The 23,512-nt window shown below is 32.3% G+C and overlaps 1 protein-coding gene across 2 annotated transcripts; it reads left to right on the forward strand.

Moving 5' to 3' along the window:
• The first annotated feature begins 491 nt into the window (after positions 1-491).
• LOC124539465 (lysozyme-like) lies at positions 492-23,076 on the forward strand. 2 transcript variants are annotated; one of them, XM_047116862.1, is made up of 5 exons: positions 492-732; positions 17,555-17,643; positions 18,509-18,569; positions 22,098-22,230; positions 22,892-23,076. In XM_047116862.1, exons 1-5 carry the CDS (start codon positions 603-605, stop codon positions 23,028-23,030), a joined length of 552 nt encoding a protein of 183 aa, XP_046972818.1. In that variant the 5' UTR covers positions 492-602; the 3' UTR covers positions 23,031-23,076. The 2 variants fall into 2 exon arrangements, with proteins under 2 accessions (XP_046972818.1, XP_046972817.1); XM_047116861.1 differs by lacking the exon at positions 492-732 and adding an exon at positions 9,536-9,754.
• The last annotated feature ends 436 nt before the right edge of the window (positions 23,077-23,512 follow it).

The raw sequence follows: 23,512 nt of genomic DNA on the forward strand, positions 1-23,512 counted from the left end.
TGTGTTCTCATAAGTTTAACACTTTGTTCTGAAAGGTAAGAATTACATTATTGTTATGTACGAGTATATACATATGTATTTATATATTAAGTATATAATTTTATTTATAATTAGAAGTATAAATGTAACATTGTACAATTATATTATTATAATATATTGACTGTAACATTACTTCATTAATGGGATTTAAAAAATGTAATTCAAGCCATTTCTAAGACAAATGTAAATAAAAATATTTAAAAAGTATATAATATACTGTTGAAAATACTCTCACAGGTTGTGTTTCTGCAGTCCAAAACCGATCACAGGTTTTGACGATGAAATTACTGTATTTTTAAAATTATAATCAATGTATATAATAAATGTATGTCATTTCTAAAATAAACAACTAATTTAATATAAGAACAACAATATAACAATTTTAAAAGTCAAGAAGCGTGATAGACAATATCGTGATAATCGTAGCCGTGCATATGTACTGGTGAGTTAGTCGAGTATTTATAGTACTACTTTATCACATCTGATTAAATCCTAACCTAAACCACATACAATATGTTACTCCATAGACGTTTCTACTTGTGCAAGAAATAGTATTTTATAATATGAAGTTATTTTCGTACATTTTACTCCTAGTTTTTATTCTTGGAAGTGAGGCGAAGAAATTCACAAGATGCAGGCTGGCTACCGAATTAATAAAAACGAAATTAATCGAAAAGACATTTTTGGGTAACTGTAAGTATTTGATTGTGATTTTTATATGAATAACGTAAAATAAATGTGATTAGTATAAGTATGTGTTTAAATTCGTAACCCATAACGAATTAATAGGATCACTGGGCGTAGATATACAAATTATACACGTAAGTATACATTATCTTCTATTTTGTAATGATTTTAGTGTCGCTTAGTATTTCTTGCGATGTACGTATGTTACGCGGTAAATCTGATTAATTGAAAATTATTAATATTTTTACTAATAACCACATATTTTGGTAAATGTGAATAAACGATCGAAATTTATTACTTTTAATAGTATTTATAAATAATTCACAACACATATTGGTGAAAATTATAAAATAAATAAAAATCCAATGTTTTTTGACCAGCCGGTATTTATCTATAATACTCAACACAGTCTTACAATTATGTTAATTAGAAATTACAGTAACAAGGTTACTTGTACCTGCTTTAAAACGAAAGGACAACAAATTCAGATATGTATTCTGTACTGTAAAATATATTGCCATAATAAAAATAACATCAAAAATAAAATAATTAAAAACTCATAAAAAAAGAAACTAAAAATATTATTTGTTATTGCAAGAAAGACTTCTGTGGCACTTACAATTGCAAAGAACGTGCATTTTTTTTTGCAGTTGCATTCGTCAGTACAGTTGCAGCAAGACTTTTAGTTTTGCCCCCCCAAATTTAATTCCTTGCGGGCACATTCTCGCAGACTGCAAGTTGTATTAGGAACCCCATCAATACTGACAAACTTTTCTTTGCAAACTGTAAACTCATTTCGTGAATACCGTTGATTTAGAACGCCATAATTGATCGACTTCTGGCACACGTACCCTAAGGCTGTCCCCTATTTTTCAAACTGGGAATTCTGTGGTGGATAGTTTTAACATTTTTTCAGCTTGTTTTTGGAGAGACTCTATCGCAAAATCTCGAACTTCTTGAATTTTAGTGGAAGTAGTGGCGATGATTGAGATAATCTCTTTGGCTATATTTTGGTGTTCCGAATTGATAATCGTTTCTTCCTTATTTGCATTGTCAACGGGAATTACTTTGGAGTTTTCCTGATTTGAGTTAATTTCAAGCTCACTCTGCAATTCAGGTTCAATTTGCACAGAATGGGCATCAACCGGATAAATATTCGAAGTAGGTTCTTTTTGTTGAGAATGGATATCAACTGAGTGCACGTCCGTAGTATGATCCAAGGAGTTACAGTCGTCAGTATCAGCATGTTGAGGGTCTTGAAGTCTTTCTAAATCTTCAGGCAGAAAAGTTTTTAACCCAATTTTTGGTTTACAACCAAACATAGCTTCATAAGGACTCGTATTTATTCCTGAATGGAAAGTTTTGTTTTTCATAAACTGTATTAATCTTAGACCTTCTGACCAACGTTTTGTTTTGTTGGTTTCCAACCAAGTAGCTAACATTTTTTCAATGTCTTGATTTGCTCTCTCGATTGATCCTTGAGACTGGCTGTGTTGCGGTTCTCCGTGAACAATTTTAGTTTCATCCCACATTTTACACACCTCAGTAATGACATTATTCACGAATTCACGCCCATTGTCACTATGTAAAATACAAGGCGCTCCAAATATAGTAAATATGTCTGACAAATGATATCCAACTTCCTCAGCACGCTTCGATTTTAATGCTCTGAGTTGCACAAATTTTGTAAGATGGTCTTGGTATACCATTATAAATGTATACTGACCGTCTGCCTGTGATTGCATGTCAATAAGATCAACTTGACAACTTGAATTGAATTCAGTACTCTTAATGGGCCTTACTACCGACCCCTTCTTTGGAAGATTTATTTTCTTTTGGCATGGTTGACACAAGTTCAAATAAATAGTTATAAGTTCATGTGTAATATTCTTATATTTATTTCGAAGCTCTTTATGCATCCTTTTGCGCCCTCCGTGACCAATAGAAATATGAGTCTCATGAATAATATCAAAATTTTCTTCTAAATAAGTGTAGTAAATAAGCGAGTCTTTCTGGTCCTTCACTGGAACTACTAATTTGTTTGTATTTCCTATATTAACAATATCGTATTTTGACAAACGTCGATAGTCTTTTGGCATTTTTTGCATTTTTTTCTCTTTAAAAGTTATGACCTTGTTTATAAAAGTAAAATACTCATCTCGTGTAAATAATTGGTAATTTTTTTCTTTCTTCGATTTTATTTCAAGGCATTTCTCATAAAATGTGGTTTTCATAATATGAAGGTCTTCCATTTTAAAACGAAAAAGGTACTCAAACTCAAAAATTCACAAACTTTTTACGTCATCAACAACAAATAACGTGCGCGTGCTTTTAAAACAATAACACCGAGCCAAATAACGAGTCGCCTACGCGATTTCCTCGCGTGGCACACACCACCCCGCCCCGCAACCCTTGGCCACTCATTACATTTATCAATACTAGGGTCAAATTATTAATAAAAACCGACAAATGTGATTAATTTATTACTTTAACTTCGACTTTCGGCAATTATTAATAATAATGAATAATTATTAATAATCGTCAATTATTCACTATTACCGTAATATATACACAAAATTTACATCTTGGAATAAACGTTAGAGGAAAACAAGCGATTAAATTGCTTTAATTTTATAACCTTTATAGTCGTGCATTAAGAGCTATTTTAATTGTACAGTGTATAAAATTAATTTTTATTTATATATGTGTAAAACTTGAATATGTAACACTTTCCGGTAAGAACCGATGCTCCGTATATGTTATTACGTTATTTATAAACAGTGTCTAATCATGAATCAAATAATAATCCATCATAATTATACGTCGCGAGAAAATATACAATTAAGTAAACATTCTATTTTTAAACTTTTATATTTGTTAAGCTGATGTACAGGTCATTTTTTTTTTTCAAATTAAAAAATTAAATATTTTTGGCAAAGGTCGTTTATATTATTTCCTTAGTTAACTTTCTCTTACACGTGTCATACATTTCCGATTATGTAGTGTAAAAAAACCAACTTCTAAAAAATAAGTTACCATTTCGACGTGTATGTATGTAACTTTTTTAGAATTTAATTATATTGGACTTTGATGATCCATTTGGGCTTCCAAGCACGTGTGCCTTGGTTCGTAAGTGTATGTCTGTTTGTATGTTCGTATGTTTGTTCACGAATTTCTTGGAAACTAAAAGTTGAGATGATAATTTTTAAAGTAAATTAGGTACACTTCAACTTAGGGAACAGTGCAAATTTCACTAAATTCAGTCGAGCAGTTTAATATATACGACCGCAACAGCGTGTAATTTACTCACTGCTGGACTAAGTCCTCCTTTCTATTTGAGGAGAAGAGTTGGAACATACCACCACGCTGTTCCAACGCGGGTTGGTGGAATACACATGTGGCAAAATTTCTATGATATTAGACACATGCAAATTTAGCACATTATTAGCACATATTCCGTGGTGCTTGCTGGGGTTTGAACCAGCAATCATAGGTTAAGACGCACGCGTTCTAACCACTGGGCCATCTCGGCTACCACTAGGCTCATCTCGGCTCTATAAATATATTTTTTATAAAATTTGGTTTAATTTTTCATAAAATATTCTCGAAGCTGTCAATAATAAGTTAAACCAAAGTAATGCGTTGGATTTATACATCACATTAAAAACATTCCCTTCCCGGTCGTGTTCCTATTTAGAAAGATTATCATCTGGTTTAGTGTTCTGATATCAGTGGTCAGTGTTCATCGCAGTGCTATAAGGTAGGGGTAGACTTTTTAAAAAAGGAATTAAATAGATTTTATTAAGACAACCGTCGGATCTACGAGTTGGAATAAGACTGACTGTCTACTGGTTAGGATTTAGAGACGTTACATAACCCTCCCACATCTTTTCTTCGGTCTTTCTTGTCACGTGAAATTCAAACCTCTTTTTATGTTAGTTTTCTATGATTCCAATGCTATCATGTACATATACGCATCACGTAATCTATTATAAATCGGTTAAATATAAATCGAATTGATTTATATTTCTTATTACACGGTTCTTTTAGAAAATTTACGGCTATCTATAAATAACGTGCACTCATAAAGTATTATCTATACAATTAACGAGCAAGTGGACTGAGGTATCGAACACACTTGTTATATTAAGTAGTAAATACTTCATACTCGAAGAAAGGCGCACGTAGTCCATATTACAACAACAACAACAACAGCCTGTAAATTCCCACTGCTGGACTAAAGGCCTCCTCTCCCTTTGAGGAGAAGGTTTGGAATATATTCCACCACGCTGTTCCAATGCGGGTTGGTGGAATACACATGTGGCAGAATTTCTATGAAATTTGTCATATGCAGGTTTCCTCACGATGTTTTCCTTCATCGCCGAGTACGAGATGAATTATAAAGACAAATTAAGCACATGAATCAGCGGTGCTTGCCTGGGTTTGAACCCGCAATCATCGGTTAAGATGCACGCGTTCTAACCACTGGGCCATCTCAACTCTCTCCATATTAGCAGCTAGTCAACTACAGGGATTTATTTATAAATATATTAGGTTTATCAGTGTTTTTATACTAGAACTATGAACCCAATTGGAACCTATCCAGTATTATACACCGTTAAAAATTAGATCTTTTTTCAAAATTACAAAATTCGTATTATTATAATATTTCGATATTAAATCGATAAAATTCATAATGTGATAGTTTAACATTTACGGTTGCGTTCAATAGGTGTATTCTAAGTAATAATTTCGATCAGGAGTACGGTTGATTCGGTGAAAACTTATCAACAATAAATTACAGACCAACGTTTACGAAAAAGTTATATACAATATGAAAGGTAAAGAATAAGCCTAATCTGTTTTATTTTATTTAAGCTGAGCGAAGCGAAGCATCTAATTTATAATGTTATCATGCATGCGTACATATTCATCGGCTAAAACTCGAACAAAACATGCATATTTAATTATAAATACTGTACTGGCTAGCTTATCCTACTCGTTAAAATTCTAACACAAACATATGGATTGGTTTATGTTACAATTATATATCTTTCCTTTATAAATTACATCATAAAAGACATACGTTCTTGTATCCTCTCGCTAACTCAGTTTAAAACTATAATCTATATATAGCAAAGGTATTGGTGTTTAGCGGTAGATTGATTCGGTCGTACAAGAAGCCTTACACTGAACATGAAGCCATAAAAATGCTATTAAACTCGAGCATTATTTTTGTTATGTCCACGAATATCTACTATATTTTTATTAAGCGTATATTTCATAATAATTACGCAATTGAAAAAGAGGCAAAAAAATTTGCAAAGTCACATATAATTACTGTATGAATAATGATGATATTAAATCACGATGAATAGTAATGTACAAGTGTGTTATGTTTAAGATAATTAGGCAGTTAACTTTTGTGGATACACTCGCTATGTTTCTTTTGTTGCTTCCAAAGCTTAATGTCTTATGGCAATTTGCCGTAGAGAGGCATATATTCCACGACACTAGAATCAAGAGTGCGATCTTTCTCTCTTAAATAGCCGAGTTTAGAAACCAGCTTGTGCATAGCAACTGGTACCTTCTCGAATCGGACAACTAGGCGTTTGAAGAGCTCTTCGAATTCATAGTGAATATCCAAGGCGAGGCTCAGATATCTCATGAACTGATTAATGATCTGATTAACTTGACGTTTCTAATTAGCTGGCAGTTTTTAAAACCATACACCTCTCTGGTGAGACGCTGGACTTAACCCCAATACGCAGACCTCATCGACAATGTTCACCCCAAGTACGGCGAGCTCCTTGGCACTCTAGTAAGGGTATTCTTACCATCTTGATCTCTTAGTACCTATCCTATCTCATGCCTCGGAACTACTTAACTAATAAATAATCAAGGCTTATATGCTTAAGATAAATAGAAAAAAAAATAATTTATTATTCAAGTAAGTAAGCATAAAGTTTTAATTTTGGCAACACGATAACCCATATCGCGCAATATATTCAAATGCCCTTTGATTGTGATTTAATTCAACAAAAAAGGCATTTAAATAATATGATAAAAGAGATGCGCGGAAAGTATATTCAAAATATCGAGTAAAATTGAAACTTTTAGGCAGTAGGTACAAAAAAATTTTATTTAAGGTAAGTAGTAATGCTCCTTTTTAAGGAATTACTAATACTTCTATTTAGCCGGCAAATTAAACCTTGAAGTTGGGCTAGGAGTGGGGCCGACTAAAGCCCAAAGGATCAGTATCGAACGTCTGACTTTATACATCGCTAAACGATCCGCAAAACCGCTGCGCACAGTATTGTTGTTATCTTATACATTGTCATTTTAAGAGTGAGTACATTACATTATAGATGAATAAATTTAAGATTACTGATACCAAAATCTCGATCAGTAAAAATTTTACCGAAGATATTACACCCTCGTACAAATTTTTTTTTTGTACGTCTAACTATAATCTTATTTACAAATTTTTTATATACCAACACTAAACGTTGTTGCTGTATAGTGCTGTAAAGTGCTTAATATAATATCAAGCTTTGAAACTCAAAATATGTCGCAAAAATCGAAAGATATTTGAGCAATTTTGCTACGCAGCACTACGAGACCGGTCGTCGTTTCGAGTCACAACCACAATATATTTCGGTTTCATAATAATTATTTTTATGAAACTGACCAAATTTTCTTCCATAAAATCAAAATAAACTTTATTCAAATAGGCTTTTATAAGCACTTTTGAATTGTCATTCTACAATTAAATGACGCTACCACCGGTTCGTAAAGTAGATTCTACCGAGAAGAACCGGTAAGAATATCAGTAGTTACTCTTTTTCAACATTTAAAAATTACAAAGTCGTGTTAGTTAATACAATTATTTAAATTAATATATCCTGCTTGGAAGTCAACAGGTATTAACTCCACGCTTTTTTATTATCTATAAAATCTTGTATCGAATTATATGCTTTTTTACCAATGTATTTTTTGCAAACGATTTGAATTTACGAAACGGAAAAGTTAAAAATTTTCCTCTAAATCCGTTTATTAGTTTTTTCGTGAAAGAGTAAAAAACATACATGCATCCATCCTCACAAACTCACAAATATAAAGCACATAATAAAACGTATTTTCTTATGGTATAGGTTGGCGGACGAGCATATCGCCCACCTGATGGTAAGTGGTCACCATCACCCATAGAAAATGACGCTGTAAGAAATATTAACTATTCCTTACATCGTCAATGTGCCACCAACCTTGGGAATGTTATGTCCCTTGTGCCTGTAGTTACACTGGCTCACTCACACTTCAAACCGGAACAAAACAATATTGTTATTTGGCGGTAGAATAACTGATGTGTGGGTGGTACCTACCCAGACGGGCTTGCACAAGGCCCTGCCACCAAGTATCCGATCAGATTTAACGTCTCTTAAATTAAAGTATCATTCTATCAATTACGTTGATTGACTTAGAGTTTTACTTAACCGTCTCGATTAAGCTGCTTGAGACGGTAAATTCATTAGGAAAATTAAAGTAGTTGATGAAGATTTCGTTGACGCTACTTTTTACTGGTTTACAAACCAATAATATAATTAAAGAAATCTTTTTTAAGTGTTTATTTGACACTAGCTGTAGCTGTGCTAGCGGTTTTGCTCTTTATATTACATTGGTGTCTATTTCACCCCTTAGCGTAAAATATTTGGAAGCGCTAACACTGTATTCACTCAGTCTCATACTCCAATTTAGGTCCTACTGCAAATTTTAAGCACAGAACCAACAGCTTTACGTGCTTACCGAGGCACGGGAATTTACAAATTCCAACTTTCATACTCCTAGGACCTCGAAATATATGGCTTCATATTTAACCATTAATTCAATGATACAGACTGAACGAATATCAATGTAATTAAAAAAGAGCAGAAAAATTCAGCAGCCAGTATAATAAACTTATTATATTAATTAAATAATAATTTTACTCGCAAACAAAGCCAAAAGCTGAATAAAAATGTTTAATATTCATAGTATGTTAAAAATTAAACTAATAATATACATACATACATAAGTAGATAGATGATAATGTAATGTATTCATGCGTTCATGCGTGCGTGCTTATGTGTGTGTAACATGTATTTGTATGTGTGAGTTTTTATTGTTGTTATATTTACGAAATGAGAATTGAAGTTGCATTATACATTGAAATGAACAAAAAACTGAGCACATCGTCAAAACAACCTCTGGGAAAACCGAGCTGTGTACAGTCGTGATAAAAATTGTTATTTTAATTATTACGTTCCGGTAATTAGTGAGCGGATTTTGTAATTTTCTTTGTGCTAGTTACTGGAAATTGAGTTAATGATCGCAGGGAAACTTGCTAAGGAAAATTTTCCACATTATCCATTTTTATTATAAAATATATTATCATAATAAATTTTAGGTTTATAACTCTAAATTAAAAACAATTCATATTTCCACCAAACCAAAGTCCGTGTCAATACAAAAATATTGACATACTCTGTTTTTTTTCAATAACGTATTGTAATAAAAACATTATGAGTGAATGATAAGCTCAGAAACATATATTATTTGAGTTTTAATATTTAAAATTTATTACTATTATAAGTACCACAACACATTTTTTACTAAGCTAGTGAGTTACTAGTACTGTTTTTCCACGGTTCAAACCTTCTAATGCAAAACAAAACATTTAAGACATTATCGAAACCAAAACCATTCATCGAACAGTCACTATACGTTCTCAAACTGGTGTTTCATAGATAAATGTCAATGTATTTGAAACTACGCAATACTCTCTCAAGTGTAACTATGTCAGCTGACATTGACATTTCAACTCGATCCATTCGATTTCATTATTTTGTATTAACCATGCGGTTCGCGTGTTTTGTAATAGTGACTTGTGTTATATTTAGTTTAGGTTGTTGTAAGAGATTCGAGACTAGATGCAAGTTAGTGCGCGAATTGGTCAAAGTAGGAATACCCCAACACTTATTTCTAGGACAATGTGAGTAATTAGTAAACATTTTTATGCATTGTCATTCATTATTTTGTCGGATAATATCTGATGCTATTTTAATTGTCGTATAATATTTTTACAGCTAATAAAATTAATTCCAACTGACGGTAATAAATTCAGTTATTTTGGTGTGCCACAAATATAAATTTGAATTGCGTGAGACACTTGAAGCTATTAATTATTTATAATTGTAATGCATTGAGTGTTTTTTATCAATGCATATTTAAAACGATGTACTACTTTTTAAATAGAAATTATATTTTTATTTGAGAATCGATTTTTAATGTTACAAGCTGGCGGATGAGTAAATAGACCACTCGATGGTAAGTGGTCACCACCGTCCATAAACCATAGGGCTGTAAAAAATATTGACCATTCCTTCGATAATACGCCACCAGCTTTGGGAACTAAGATGTTTTATCCCTTGTAACTGTAGTAACACTGGCTCACTCAACCTTCAAACCGAAACATAACGAAACTGGGTTCTGGTTCCGCTGTTTAGCGGTAGAATATCTGATGAATGGGTGGTAAAGTCGGCATAAGAAAAGGTTCGTCAGCTTAAGATCTATTTTCGTATGATCAGTATGAGCGATAATCTGCTTTACCGATCGAGAATGACATATTGCGTTGTAATTATTTGATGTTTAGATTTAAGAGGTACTAAAAGTTTAAGAATTGATAAAGGAATGAATTTGAAAACTGACGAAGGTTTTCTTACTCTGACTGAAAAACCCAGCTAGGATGCACAGAGCCCTATAAACTAGTAGTTAAGTATGGATATAATAGATTTCTGAAAAAAATCATATAAGAGTGAACTATTTTTGTATTATAAAATATAATAGCGTCGATTATATAGATGTGTTTATTTGAGCACTCATCTCATTCTTTCATTATTGATTTGACATTTGAAAGAAGAGGACGCAACAATGTTTAGCGATTCCTCTTTAAACAATATTCATAATTAAAATCGTTAATGTACCTACACCGAAAGGTTAAGGAGCGTTCAGATTCAATAATTCATAACTGGGTACAGAACGTTATTCAATGTTCATATTTACGTGAATAGTTTGTGTTCCAAGACATTCTCATATAGCGTTGCAAATAATACGTATAATAATGTAATCTACTTGTATTTTAAGCAATTTACTTTTCTACAAATACATTACAACGATTGCACACAAGAAGATAATTTAATTCAACGAATACAGTGCAGGTAGCAGGGGGTTCATCTCAGTATAACTGCGTTAATGCACAAGACTGTTTTTCATAAACAAATATGTGTGCACACGAAAATTAAAATGAATAAAATGCAATTTAGTTGGTGGTAGAGCTTTATTGCTAGCCCGTTTGGGTAGGTACCACACACTCATCAGTTATTCTTCCGCCAAATAACAGTATTCAATATTGTTGTGTTCCGGTTTGAATGGTGAGTGAGCCAGTGTAACTACAGGCACAAGGGACATAACATCTTAGTTCCCAAAGTTGGTGGGACATTAACGATGTAAAGAATAGTTAATATTTCTTACAGCGTCATTGTCTACAGGTGATGGTGACCACTTACCATCAGGTGGCCCAATATGCTCGTCCGCCAACCTATACCATAAAAAATTATAAAAGAAAAGAAAACTAAAATTATCGTAACTAAGCCTTTTTATACTTGATAGATCAATATGAGTCTAAAAACGCTGCATTATCTTACGCTGTTACGCCTGATGTCATCTTAACCGTTTTCTTACACGGTTATCTGAATAGACTAACCACTTACACAACACATTACATGTGCACGAATACAGGTGTAGTGTCCTAAGTCTTACTCTCATATGCTGATGGGACGGTGAATCCTACACGAATGGAAAGAGCACAAATGCAAGTCCAACGGTTTTATTTTGCTAGATTTAGATTGTTCATAACATAGATCTGGGCTAATAATTATCCACTAGACCATCTAGGCAGCCAATGATTAAAAATATAGTATGTTTTTGAAAGTTGACGTCCGATTTGGGTCAAAACTATATTTACTCAGAAGCGGATATTTTTATTGAATCATAATAATAATACATTGCGTAAATAAATAGGGTCGTATTGTGTAATATTGGGTCAGTCTATTTAGTAAACCATAATGTCAGTTATTCTGTCCAATATTCATTGCAAAACCTAGCAAGTAAATTTTAAGGTAAAGTAATTTCATTTACGGTTGATTGTTATCACTTTGCCTTGTTTGTTGTTATTCCTTATCTATTCTATACCTACAATATAATTGGAGTGTCCGTTTGTAATATTAATATAGCTTTTTTTTACTCAATGCATATGTATGAATACAACAACAACAACATACAACAATAGCCTGTAAATTCCCACTGCTGGGCTAAATGTCTCCTCTCCCTTTGAGGAGAAGGTTTGGAACATATTCAACCACGCTGTTCCAATGCGGGTTGGTGGAATGCACATGGGCAAAATTTCGATGAAATTAGACACAAACAGGTTTCCTCACGACGTTTTCCTTCACCGCTGAGCACGAGATGAATTATAAAGACAAATTAAGCACATGAATCAGCGGTGCTTGCCTGAGTTTGAACCGCCATCATCGGTTAAGATGCACGCGTTCTAACCACTGGGCCACCTCGACTCTTATGTATGAATACACGGTACATATACCAAAACAACATTTTTTACAATTGTTGTCTGTCTGGCTAAACTCTAGAACAGCTGGACCGATTTTGATGGGACTTTCGCTGGCAGATGAACTGATATAATAAGGAATAAGTTAGGCTACAATAATATATTTTTTGTTAAATTCAAACGCGTACAAGGTCGCGGGTTCAGTTAGTAAGTTACAAGCCTAATCAATAAATGGGCTATCCAAAGCATTTATTTAAACAAGTTAATACCAGTTTTTGAGATTATCGTGTTGTTATATATACAAAAAAACATAAATAAACTAATTATAACATGTATAATGATTAGTTACGACATATACGCATCTTATATACACGTGAATACCGTTACTACGTAATTATTAATTTGACAATAATACATGATTAATTAATTAATATTAATTATCTGTTGTAATTGAATGACAGGACGATAATTAGTCAAATATCAACAAATATACTTTCGTTCGAAGATGAGATTGATAATTTCCAGTTCCTTTCAACATGTATGTTAAATAATTAATAAATTAGTTAATTGCTAAAAATATCCTTATTAGTGTTAAATAAATAATATACTTTTATTAATAAGTATGAAGTATTAAATACATTTACTTTGTATGTATCTGGTTGTAACTTGTGCAATTATTATTTAAGATATTTGATGTCGTAGTTATTTGTAAGTATTGTAACTATGACGGTTCGAATTAATTTAAAATATACTGTATATTGTTCATTACTAGTTATTAATGTTTATCATGTTGGTAACCTTCAATAAATTTATTGTAAAATTATTTATTTACAATGTTGAAATTTAAATATTGTATTTAAACAATGATGTAAGATTGTATTTACATTATTTATTAATTTTAATATGGTTATTTTTTTCTACAAGTATTTAAAACGGGATATTTTTTTTATGAGATAGGTGGCAAACGAGCAGGAGGCTCACCTGATGGAAAGTGACTATCACCGCCCATGGACATCTGCAACACCAGGGTGTTTGCAGGTGCGTTGCCGGCCTTCACAACCATCAAGTTTGGGGGGAGGGGGGATCGGGCCTCCGGAACTCTCACTTACCGGACGAAACGCGGTAGCATAGCTACCACTTCACGCCAATTTTAAGTGAGAGAGTGGTACTTCCCCGGGCGCGCCGGCCCATTCGACTGCAACCGACAGGTATGCAGTGTGGCATTACCATTGAAAACTAATAAATTTATCGTGAATTATATTTTTATTTCGTAGAGTTTGATGACAAACCCGATGAGTATCGTGAACAAGAAATTCGTACATAATGTCGAAATATCGAGCTCCACCAAATAAAAATAAGACACATGAAAAATATCCCGTTTTAAATACTTGTAGCAATAAAAAAAGTATCAGTAAATTTCCCACCGCTGGGCTAAGGCCTCCTCTTTCATTAAGGAGTGGGTTTGGAATATATTTCACCACGCTGTTCCAATGCGAGTTGGTAGAATGCACATGTGGCAGAATATCGATGAAATTAGACACATGCAGGTTTCCTCACGATGTTTTCCTTCACCGCCGAGCACGATATGAATTATAAACACAAATTAAGCACATATTTATAGTTGTGCTTGCCTGGGTTTGAACCCGCAATCATCGGTTAAGATGCACGCGTTCTAACCATTGGGCCATCTCAGCTCAGAGTTGCTGTACAATATCTTGTTGCTGCTGCTGTCCAAAGGTAGCATCAAAGTCGGATCAGACGATAGGATTTCAGTTATATAGACGTCATGACAAAAAAAAATATATACGTAAATATAAAATATAGATTATACTAGTAACGTTGTTATATGGTAGCAATACACAATGTTTATGTAGTAATAATAGTTCTAAAGAGTAATTCAAATGTGTACCTTCAACTAAAACCACAGCTCGTATAATGATGTTAAACTTAGCTAATTATCATAAAACATAAATATATACACGGTACCAGCTAACCAGAGTGAAAGTAAACGATGAAAACTTATAAGAGAGCAAACATAAACAACTATTTATAAGTTTAAAACAAAAATCAACAATTACTCTGATCAATAAAATTATACGATCTGTGCCACGCATTCGTGCGCCTTTGAATCCAACAAAAATGTTATCGTTGTAGCCTTAATTATTCCTTATTACATCAGCTATCTGCCAGTGAAGTTACCTTATAGATAAATAAAAGTTTTAACAAAAAGACAAACCGACTTCAAACAAAACACTATTTTAAAACAAATATGCACTAAACAGTAATAAAAATAATTGTGTATTCAACATAATTTTTAGAGTCCTCCCTCCTAAGTAAAGTTAAATGAAAAATATTAGACTTTTTAAAAGTCGATTTACGATTATATAACGTAGTTATAGTTATTGTTATATTTAGAGCAGGAGCTTTCAAACAAAAAAAAATATCATAATCATAAAAATCATAAAAGAAGTTATGAGATAACAAACATAAAAAATACAGACGAATTGATAACCTCCTTTTTGAAGTCAGTTTGATATATATATAGATTGTCGAATAGAATGTCTTAAAATGATTTTTAGTTTTGTAACCGTGATTTTGGTTGGTCAAAATAAAACATAGTGTGAATGTATTTATTGAAACATCCCTTCTGAATCGTATCGTGGATGGCTATAACAGGAATTTTAGTAGGTGACATATAGACCAGTCTGGTCCAGTGCTTTGATATAAGAATAATAAACAATGATTGTCAATGATACCTTTTCGCTACGCTTACAATGCTAGTGCGAGGTATCATTATTATGAATAACAAGTGACCAGCCCCGGATTCGCACGGGTGCAATACTGATACTAAATATACTATCGAATGTCTTAAATGATTCACATATTTTTGTAATTATACAATACTTACCGCTACGTACATTACATACGTATTATTTGTTTTGATTTATAATACAATATCAAACGTAAAAAAATAATAATTAATAAAATATATTAATATGGATGACATAAAAGTTCGTACCTAATATTTGTTTTCGGACGGGATAAATTATTTACATAATTATATTTAATTAACAATATGTATCTAAAATGTTGTGTATTTTGATGGTTCCTTTCGGTATAATTTACATTGCAAACTGGTGGTAGCTTTGTTTATTTAATATAGTTCTGTATGACTATCGGAAAGTGGTTGTTAAAGTCTACTTGAATGAAGTATATTTTATATTAAACTATCTCTGGGTGTGAACTAATGTGAGTCTTATGGCCAATGAATTTAGGAAGAAATCGCTTTATCTACAATAAGTACATCTCACCGTGTCTTTGATTAAATTGTTTTGTAATAAAAAGAGGTGTCTCGGATTGGCTTGTCTGGAAGAGATGGCTAATGAGTGCCAAGTCTGCCCATTGTAAAACACAAAAAAAACGATTATTTCTATTTTTCTGTGTTTAATAATAAAATTTCAGTTTTTTGTACGTGGTACACAATAAAGTGTATTAAAAAATATTAAAAAAGTAATTTTATTAGTAAGTTATTTCAAAAAAGCGTCCTTTACTAGAATCGTTACTAATTGCTAGATTAAATAAGGTTCATAAGGTCGTAAGAATTTCATCGTAATGAAACTATCGCTCGATAAAAGTTAAAACGTTTTCTATATTACTTTTCGTTTTTCCCTTAAGGCTCTTCTAACTAAGCTTAAAAATTTGAATAGAGAGAGGTAAAATACGAGCTCAGAACTGGAGTTCCACAGTTAACAGAAATTGCATGAATTCTTTAAAAAACTCTCATAGTTTTAGCCATGCCGTATTTTATAATAATTGATTTTTTAATAAAAGAAATGTTTTTGTGAAAATTTTTGTTCATATATAATTTAGTAATATATGCTAGTAATGATATGTTTTTATTACTATGTTCTGCTCCCGGCTTTGCTTGTAACGTTATGTTAAGAGGTGATGAATCGTAGCAAACAAATAAATAAACTTTTTTTCTATTTGTGATATTAGTTAGGATTATATGACTTGATTACAAAAGGTTAAATTAGTGTTGATATTTTCATTTATGTCCCTGTTCTATTACAATAAATCTGAATAGATATTAAAAAAAATACATATTACTAAGGAATATAATTGGATCGATTAATTTTGAGGTAATCTTTGTATATCTTTCTACAAGAACGTTATGCAAAGCAATACAGCAATAACGAAGAAAAACATAGACAAAGGAAAATTGTTTGAATTTCACGTATTCACTTCTGTTTATATTCTTTAACGTGAAATATTTTCTATCAAATTCTTTCATAGCAGATTTAACAGAGACGCACATACTAGTTGTCGCTCGAGGCTTTACATGCATTTGAGTAAAATTTTTAAATGTATTAATATAGATTGTCATTAAAATTAATGATGAATATAGAGGAAGGGGACGATGTATGAAAGATGGTATGGCTGTGAGATGACGTCAGATAGAGAAGTATGGAAGGAGAAGACATGCTGCGCCGACCTCAAGCAAAATTGGGATAAGGGCAGGATGATGATGATAGCTTTAACAAAAGTGAGTTACAAATTATGATTATTTTCCCGTTATTTACCAAGGTAGGTTTATGAAATTTCACGCACACAAAGACAATGAAGTTAGCCCGCTTGTTTCATTTTTTTGTAAGCAAGGTAGAAGTATTATGATATTGTATGATAAAGAGTACAACATTAAATATTAAATATTGTAAAGAAACAGCCTGTACATTTCCCACTGCTGAGATAAGGCCTCCTCTTCCATTAAGGAGAGGGTTGGGAACATATTCCACCACGCTGTTCCAATGCGGGTTGGTGGAATGCACATGTGGCAGAATTTCGATGAAATTAGACACATGCAGGTTTCCTCACGATGTTTTCCTTCGCCGTCGAGCACGAGATGAATTATAAACACAAATTAAGCACACATATATAGTGGTGCTTGCCTGGGTTTGAACCCGCATTCATCGGTTAAGATGTACGCGTTCTGACCACTGGGCCATCTCATTAAATATTGTAGCAATCAGTAATTACAATTACTGAAAATTAATAACAGACTGGAACACAACAATGTATTACTATTTTGGGTTGGAATAATTTTAATGATTATGACAAAGCTTGCTAGGAAACTTATTATAAGACGATTCTTAAATACTATTTTTACAGGGGTTTGCCTCATAGAAAAAGTGAGCAATCGAGACACAAAAGCCTTCGTAGTGACGCCTAGTGGAAAGAAATTTTATGGACTATACCAGGTATGTGTTTTGTGAGTTTTTTAATGTAAAAATAAAAAAAACTCTCTTGATTTTCTTAAAGATATTATATGGTTAATATGTAGTTTTAATAGAGATTTTTGTACTTATAATAATTGATTTGGTGCTCAGCGATAAAGATATTGTTGACAAATATTGTGAAGTACTTTAAAACATATCTTAAGAGGAGAGGAAGCTGTTGTCTAGCTATGCCGTATTAACAATTTAAAAATATGATTTTAATTATATAGATTTATATGAAATTATTTATAATCTTGGAGTATTATTTTGTTTGAGACTACTATAAAATATTTATTTTCACACTCATGAACAGAATAAAAATGAATAATGTTAATACTTTAAATTAAATTTAAAAAATGCTAGTTTTTTTCGGGCCTATATGTAGAAAATTGGAGTTCTGTACTTTTCTAATGATCACAAGTTGATAATTAAGTGAGCATTGAGTTTCAAATGTTTCCATTTTTCAATACTGGCGGTAAATGACGACCTCCATGGTCGAGTGGTGTGTACTCCGGTTATCATGGGTACGCCACTCTGAAGTCCCGGGTTCGATTCCCGGCCGAGTCGATGGAGATTACCATTGATTTTCTATGTTGTCTTGGGTCTGGGTGTTTGTGGTACCGTCGTTACTTCTGATTTCCATAACACTAGTGCTTCAGCTACTTACATTGGGATCAGAGTAATGTATGTGATGTTACCTCATATTTATTTATTATTAATATTTATAAACCAAAGGTGGCTTGGCAAACGGCCTTAACAATCCTAACAGCCTACCTACAAAATAGTTAAATACACAAGAATATAAAACAAAGTGTTATATAATTTTACATAACTTACATATTTCCAGATACCGAGCAGATGGTGCAGAGAGGGTAAAAAAGGAGGGGATTGTAACATAGCATGTGAATGTAAGTTATATGATTAATCGTTGCTTTGTTCATGCACATTGTGTCTTAGAAATAATTTTGTTCAGAAAAAGAGCTACAGCCCTTAGTATGATAAGTTGATGCTTTTTTTACGATCATGTCCTAATGCAGGATGATGGATATATCGTTAAGGCGTTACGGTAACATGCACATGCGTACCGTATAATGAAACTAGTAGGACTGCTTTTAATGGGTATTCCGGTATAGGGTACGAATACCCATTAAAAGAAAAGCAACCCAATGAGTCCAAAGTAACTCACTTTTTCTGAGGGTTTAACTATCATAGTTTACTATGATAGTAATGTTGTCTTCAATTTTCACGATTACACATTGAAATAAAACTAGCTATAACGGATTTGAAACGCGTATAATGGTCACGGGTCTACCCGTGACCACGAACGCTGTAAAGTGCTCGAAACGTCGGGATGTTAAAAATAATTAATATACGCGATTCAAATCCGTTATAGCTAGTTTTATTACTACGATAGTTCTTAACTATGAATATTGGGTTCAAATTGGTATAATTGGTGAAATATTGACCCAAAAAAAAATTACCAATATAATTCCACCCAATAGCGCGCATTCTGTCGACTGTACCAACTATTCCACGCAACTTTCCTAATTATTAATTTCTTTAAAAATAGATTCAAACATAACAAAAATTGATTAGTGAAATTTGTTCACGCGTGATGTGAAATAGGTATTTTTTTTTAATGTATATACATATAATAGGGTATATTAAAGTAGCCATCTCTTATAATATACAACAACAATAAGGCCTCCTCTCCCTTTGAGGAGAAGGTTTAGAACATATTTTACTACGTTGTTTCAATTGGTTGGTGGAATACACATGTGGCGGAATTTCTATGAAATTAAACACATACAGGTTTCCTCACGATGTTTTCTTTCACCGCCGAGTACGAGATGAATTATAAATACAAATTAAGCACATGAATATTCAGTAGTGCTTGCCTAGGTTTGAACCCGAAATCATTGGTTAATATGCGTTCTAACAATGATTCTAACAATGTCTGTCTGACAGACATTGCATCTATTATATAAATACGATTAAATATAAAAAAATGTTGGACTTGTAGTTTAGACACATAATATATCAAAAAGCTACGCTTGACAATTTATTATGATGCATAAAATTACAAACTCCTATAATTATCCTCTATTTTTACACTATTCGTTATAACGAAGACTAGGTAAAAACTTTAGAATTAAAAATATATTCGGCGCTTTAATCAAAATGAGTACAAATTTTCGAGGTTTAAAATCTAGTCGTGGGATTTTGTTTCATATGTTTTCTGGGACATCGTTCAGCTGTAGAAAAAGCTTTAAAGAAAATGTTTGCAGGTTTACGTTTATTTATAAAGAAAATATTAATTAAAATACAGTCAATTATCATTTATGAAATAAATATAATGTTATTAATTATAAAATCACTGAACTATCAGCTGATCTAAATGGACACCGTAAATGACATACGTGAATCTTGACCGAATGCTTTATGACGATACAATGGATAAAATCTAGGGAATCACTTGGTTGAAAAGCAAAATTGAAAGAATAATTAATAAAATCATTACAAAGTATAAAACAACGTCGCTTACCGCTGTTTGTCCCTTTGTATGCTTAGTTCTTTAAAGTTACGCAACAGAATTTTATACGATTATTTATGATAGATAGAGTGATTCGAGAGGAAGGTTTATACGTGTTTTACACATAAAATAAGGCATATTCTAGTAAATTATAACTCACGAGACATATTTTTTATATGCGTGTGTGCGTTTTATAATTACAAAATTTATTTAAAATTTAAAAGGGCAACCTTATGATATAAAAGGACTGAATAGTATACATTAATCGAGTGCTCTTCGTTAGATATGGCTTTAATATTTTATAGCAAAGATAATACTAATTTAAGTAAAAATAATTGTATTCTTGAATTTACGATAGGCGTTAAAACTTAAATATTCAAACTTCGAACGTTGTCTGTAAGTGAAAGATAAATTTTATATCCCATACCATTGCTCATCGTTTGTGGAGACAGCGAACGTAAAAGTATTATATTTTACGATCATTTTTATGTTTCCAACACAGACATTGTATCGGTCAATATTAAGTATCAACGGATTGAGAAAATACACTCGGAATCCTGTAAAACTATTCTTTTACGCCACAAGAAAATACTACAGATAAAGATGATTACGAAACGTACTCGTCTGAAGCTAACGTTGTATTTTACGAGTGACATAAAACGCTCTGTATTTCGTTGAAACCGCTGAAGTGCTCAATCTTTACCCTTAGTATTATTTTAAAAGTGATTTTATTTAAACTATCTTACAATGTTGCTTGAATTTCAATTTATTGGACGTTGGACCAGCAGTTTTGTATTTGAAGGAGTTATTTTATATTGCTTTTTTTTAAGGCGATTATTGCTTTATATTTTATACCTTTAACAATAAGTCCGCCTGTAGTGCCTTATATAATACAAACTATTAATTGGCTTGTATCGAAAATCTATTATAAAATTATAAATGTGAAAGTAATTCTGTCTGTCTGTGTGTCTGTTGCTCTTTAACTGCCAAAACAATGAACCGAATCTGACGAAATTTGCTATGAAGCAAACTTGAACTACATACAAGGAAGGACACAGGCTTTTTTTGCCTAAGACATGACCAACAGCTTAAAACGCGATACCGCGTGCGATATCTAGTATAAAATATTCTTAATATTTTGGAGAGCATTCTGGATGTTTGTTTTCATATAACTCTTTAATAACAACAACAACAACAGCCTGTAAATTCCCACTGCTAGGCTAAAGGTCTTCTCTCTCTTTGAAGAGAAGTTTTGGACCATATTGACCACGTTGTTCCAATGCGGGTTGGTGGATTACACATGTGGCAGAATTTCTATGAAATTTGTTACATGCAGGTTTCCTTACGATCTTTTCCTTCACCGCTGAGCACGAGATGAATTATAAAGACAAATTAAGCACATGAAACAGCGCTGATTGTCTGTGTTTGAACCCGCAATCATCGATTAAGAACCACGCGGCCATCTCGACTCTTATTACACTATAATATTACTCAATATTTGTATAGAGTAACGATCCCCTGTGTTAGCGTTCACAGATATTGAAAGTTTGTGTATTATTTTACTTTATAATTAAAGCTTATTCAAATTCTGTAATTTGGGTATTTACATAAATAATATAGAACTAAAACCCTTTTTTAAAATGAAGTAAATTTTATCAAAACAATAATTTTAATATTATTTTAGCAAATTAAATATGGTGCTTCACTGGGTTTGATTCCCAATTATCGGTTAAGATATACGCGTTCTAACCACTGGACGAATACGATTAAATTGATAAAAATGTTGAATTTGTATTTGATATACCAAAAACCAGTTCAAGGCTATTTTTAATAATATAGAACTAAGACCATTTTCATAATCAAGTAATTATTTACCAATTCCATAATTTTAATCTTTTTTTAGCGCTCCTCGATGATGACATCAGAGATGATACAGCCTGCGCCGTCCATATATTTCACGAGGAAGGCTTTAAGTATTGGACCCAATGGACTAATAGATGCAAGAACGATAATCATATAACTACTGAAATTTACAAGTTTGTATTGGAATTTTAATAGTAATATATTAGTAGTATATTTTTAAGTAGGATGTGATAGATTGGCTTGTACTTTATAAGAACAGGCACAACCCTAAATTTAATGATTCAACAGCGATATGCGACATCAACTACAAATCTGTACAATATTATAATTTTTTTTTATAAATTTTAGACAACATCACATACATTGCTCTGATCCCAATGTAAGTAGCTAAAGCACATTTGTAATGGAAAATCAGAAGTAACGAAGGTACCACAAACACTCAGACTCAAGATGACATAGAAAAGTAATAAACCTTCTACATCGACTCGGCGGGGAATCGAACCCGGGACCTCAGAGTGGCGTACCCATGAAAACCGGTGTACACACCACTCGATCACAGAGGTCGTATTAAACATACACGCATCAAATTATTATTGATCGTAATGATGGGTTGTTGATACAAGCATGACAGATTTTTAATAATTATGTATATTCATCCCATGCAGGTTTCCTTAATCCAAGATGAGAAAAATTATAAACAAAAGGGGCTTGATTAATCAACCCACAATTTTTGGCCAAAATTCACGTATTCTAAACCAACGTAACAATAAGTCAACGTGACTGAACTCGTTTCAATAAACTACAATATCTAATGTCATTGTGTATCCTTCACAGATGTCCAGATCTTATTTCAAGGAAGAGCCCAGATATCATACCCCAGAGCGAGAATTTGAGGGTCAAAAGAAAACTTTCCAGAGTTGGCATGGATCGTTCAAGAGCATCTAGCTATTACGGGCTCCAATGGTTACAGTAATATTTGTTGATTGTTTTACCTATTATAAACTGTTTTTGGTGATTGAAATTTTTGAAGTTTTATTATTAACACCCTCCTCAAATTTACGATATTCTTTGTATATATTATTGATATTGTAATGCTTAGGTACATTAAATCGAAAATTTAGAAGTAAAATATTATTGCGAGTTACGACCAATGTAAACCGACCTAAAATATTTTAATTGAATTAATTTCCATGCCATTGAACAAAAGATTTATTTACAAACAAAGGTCATATTCAATTTTGTTGGAATCTAGTTAATTAATGAATACTAGTTTTTATTTGAAATATATTTTTAATATTAATAGCTTGAAATTAATCTAACGGTTCTTAGTTGTTTGCCAGCGATTCGTAATATTGTCTTACGATTTGAAGGTTTATAAAGCAAACTTACTATAAAGAAGTAACATGGAGACGACGTACGCTTATTTTAAGTTTGCCGATCTATCCGCAGAGAGGT

Source organism: Vanessa cardui, chromosome 22 (genome assembly GCF_905220365.1).
Source record: "Vanessa cardui chromosome 22, ilVanCard2.1, whole genome shotgun sequence".
Classification (NCBI taxonomy): domain Eukaryota; kingdom Metazoa; phylum Arthropoda; class Insecta; order Lepidoptera; family Nymphalidae; genus Vanessa; species Vanessa cardui.

Coding starts and splice junctions, on each gene's coding strand:
- LOC124539465 (XM_047116861.1), top strand. CDS start 9,559: ATGTCAGCTGACATTGACATTTCAACTCGATCCATTCGATTTCATTAT. Junction 9,755..17,554: donor ACACTTATTTCTAGGACAAT/GTGAGTAATTAG, acceptor CTATTTTTACAG/GGGTTTGCCTCATAGAAAAA. Junction 17,644..18,508: donor AATTTTATGGACTATACCAG/GTATGTGTTTTG, acceptor ACATATTTCCAG/ATACCGAGCAGATGGTGCAG.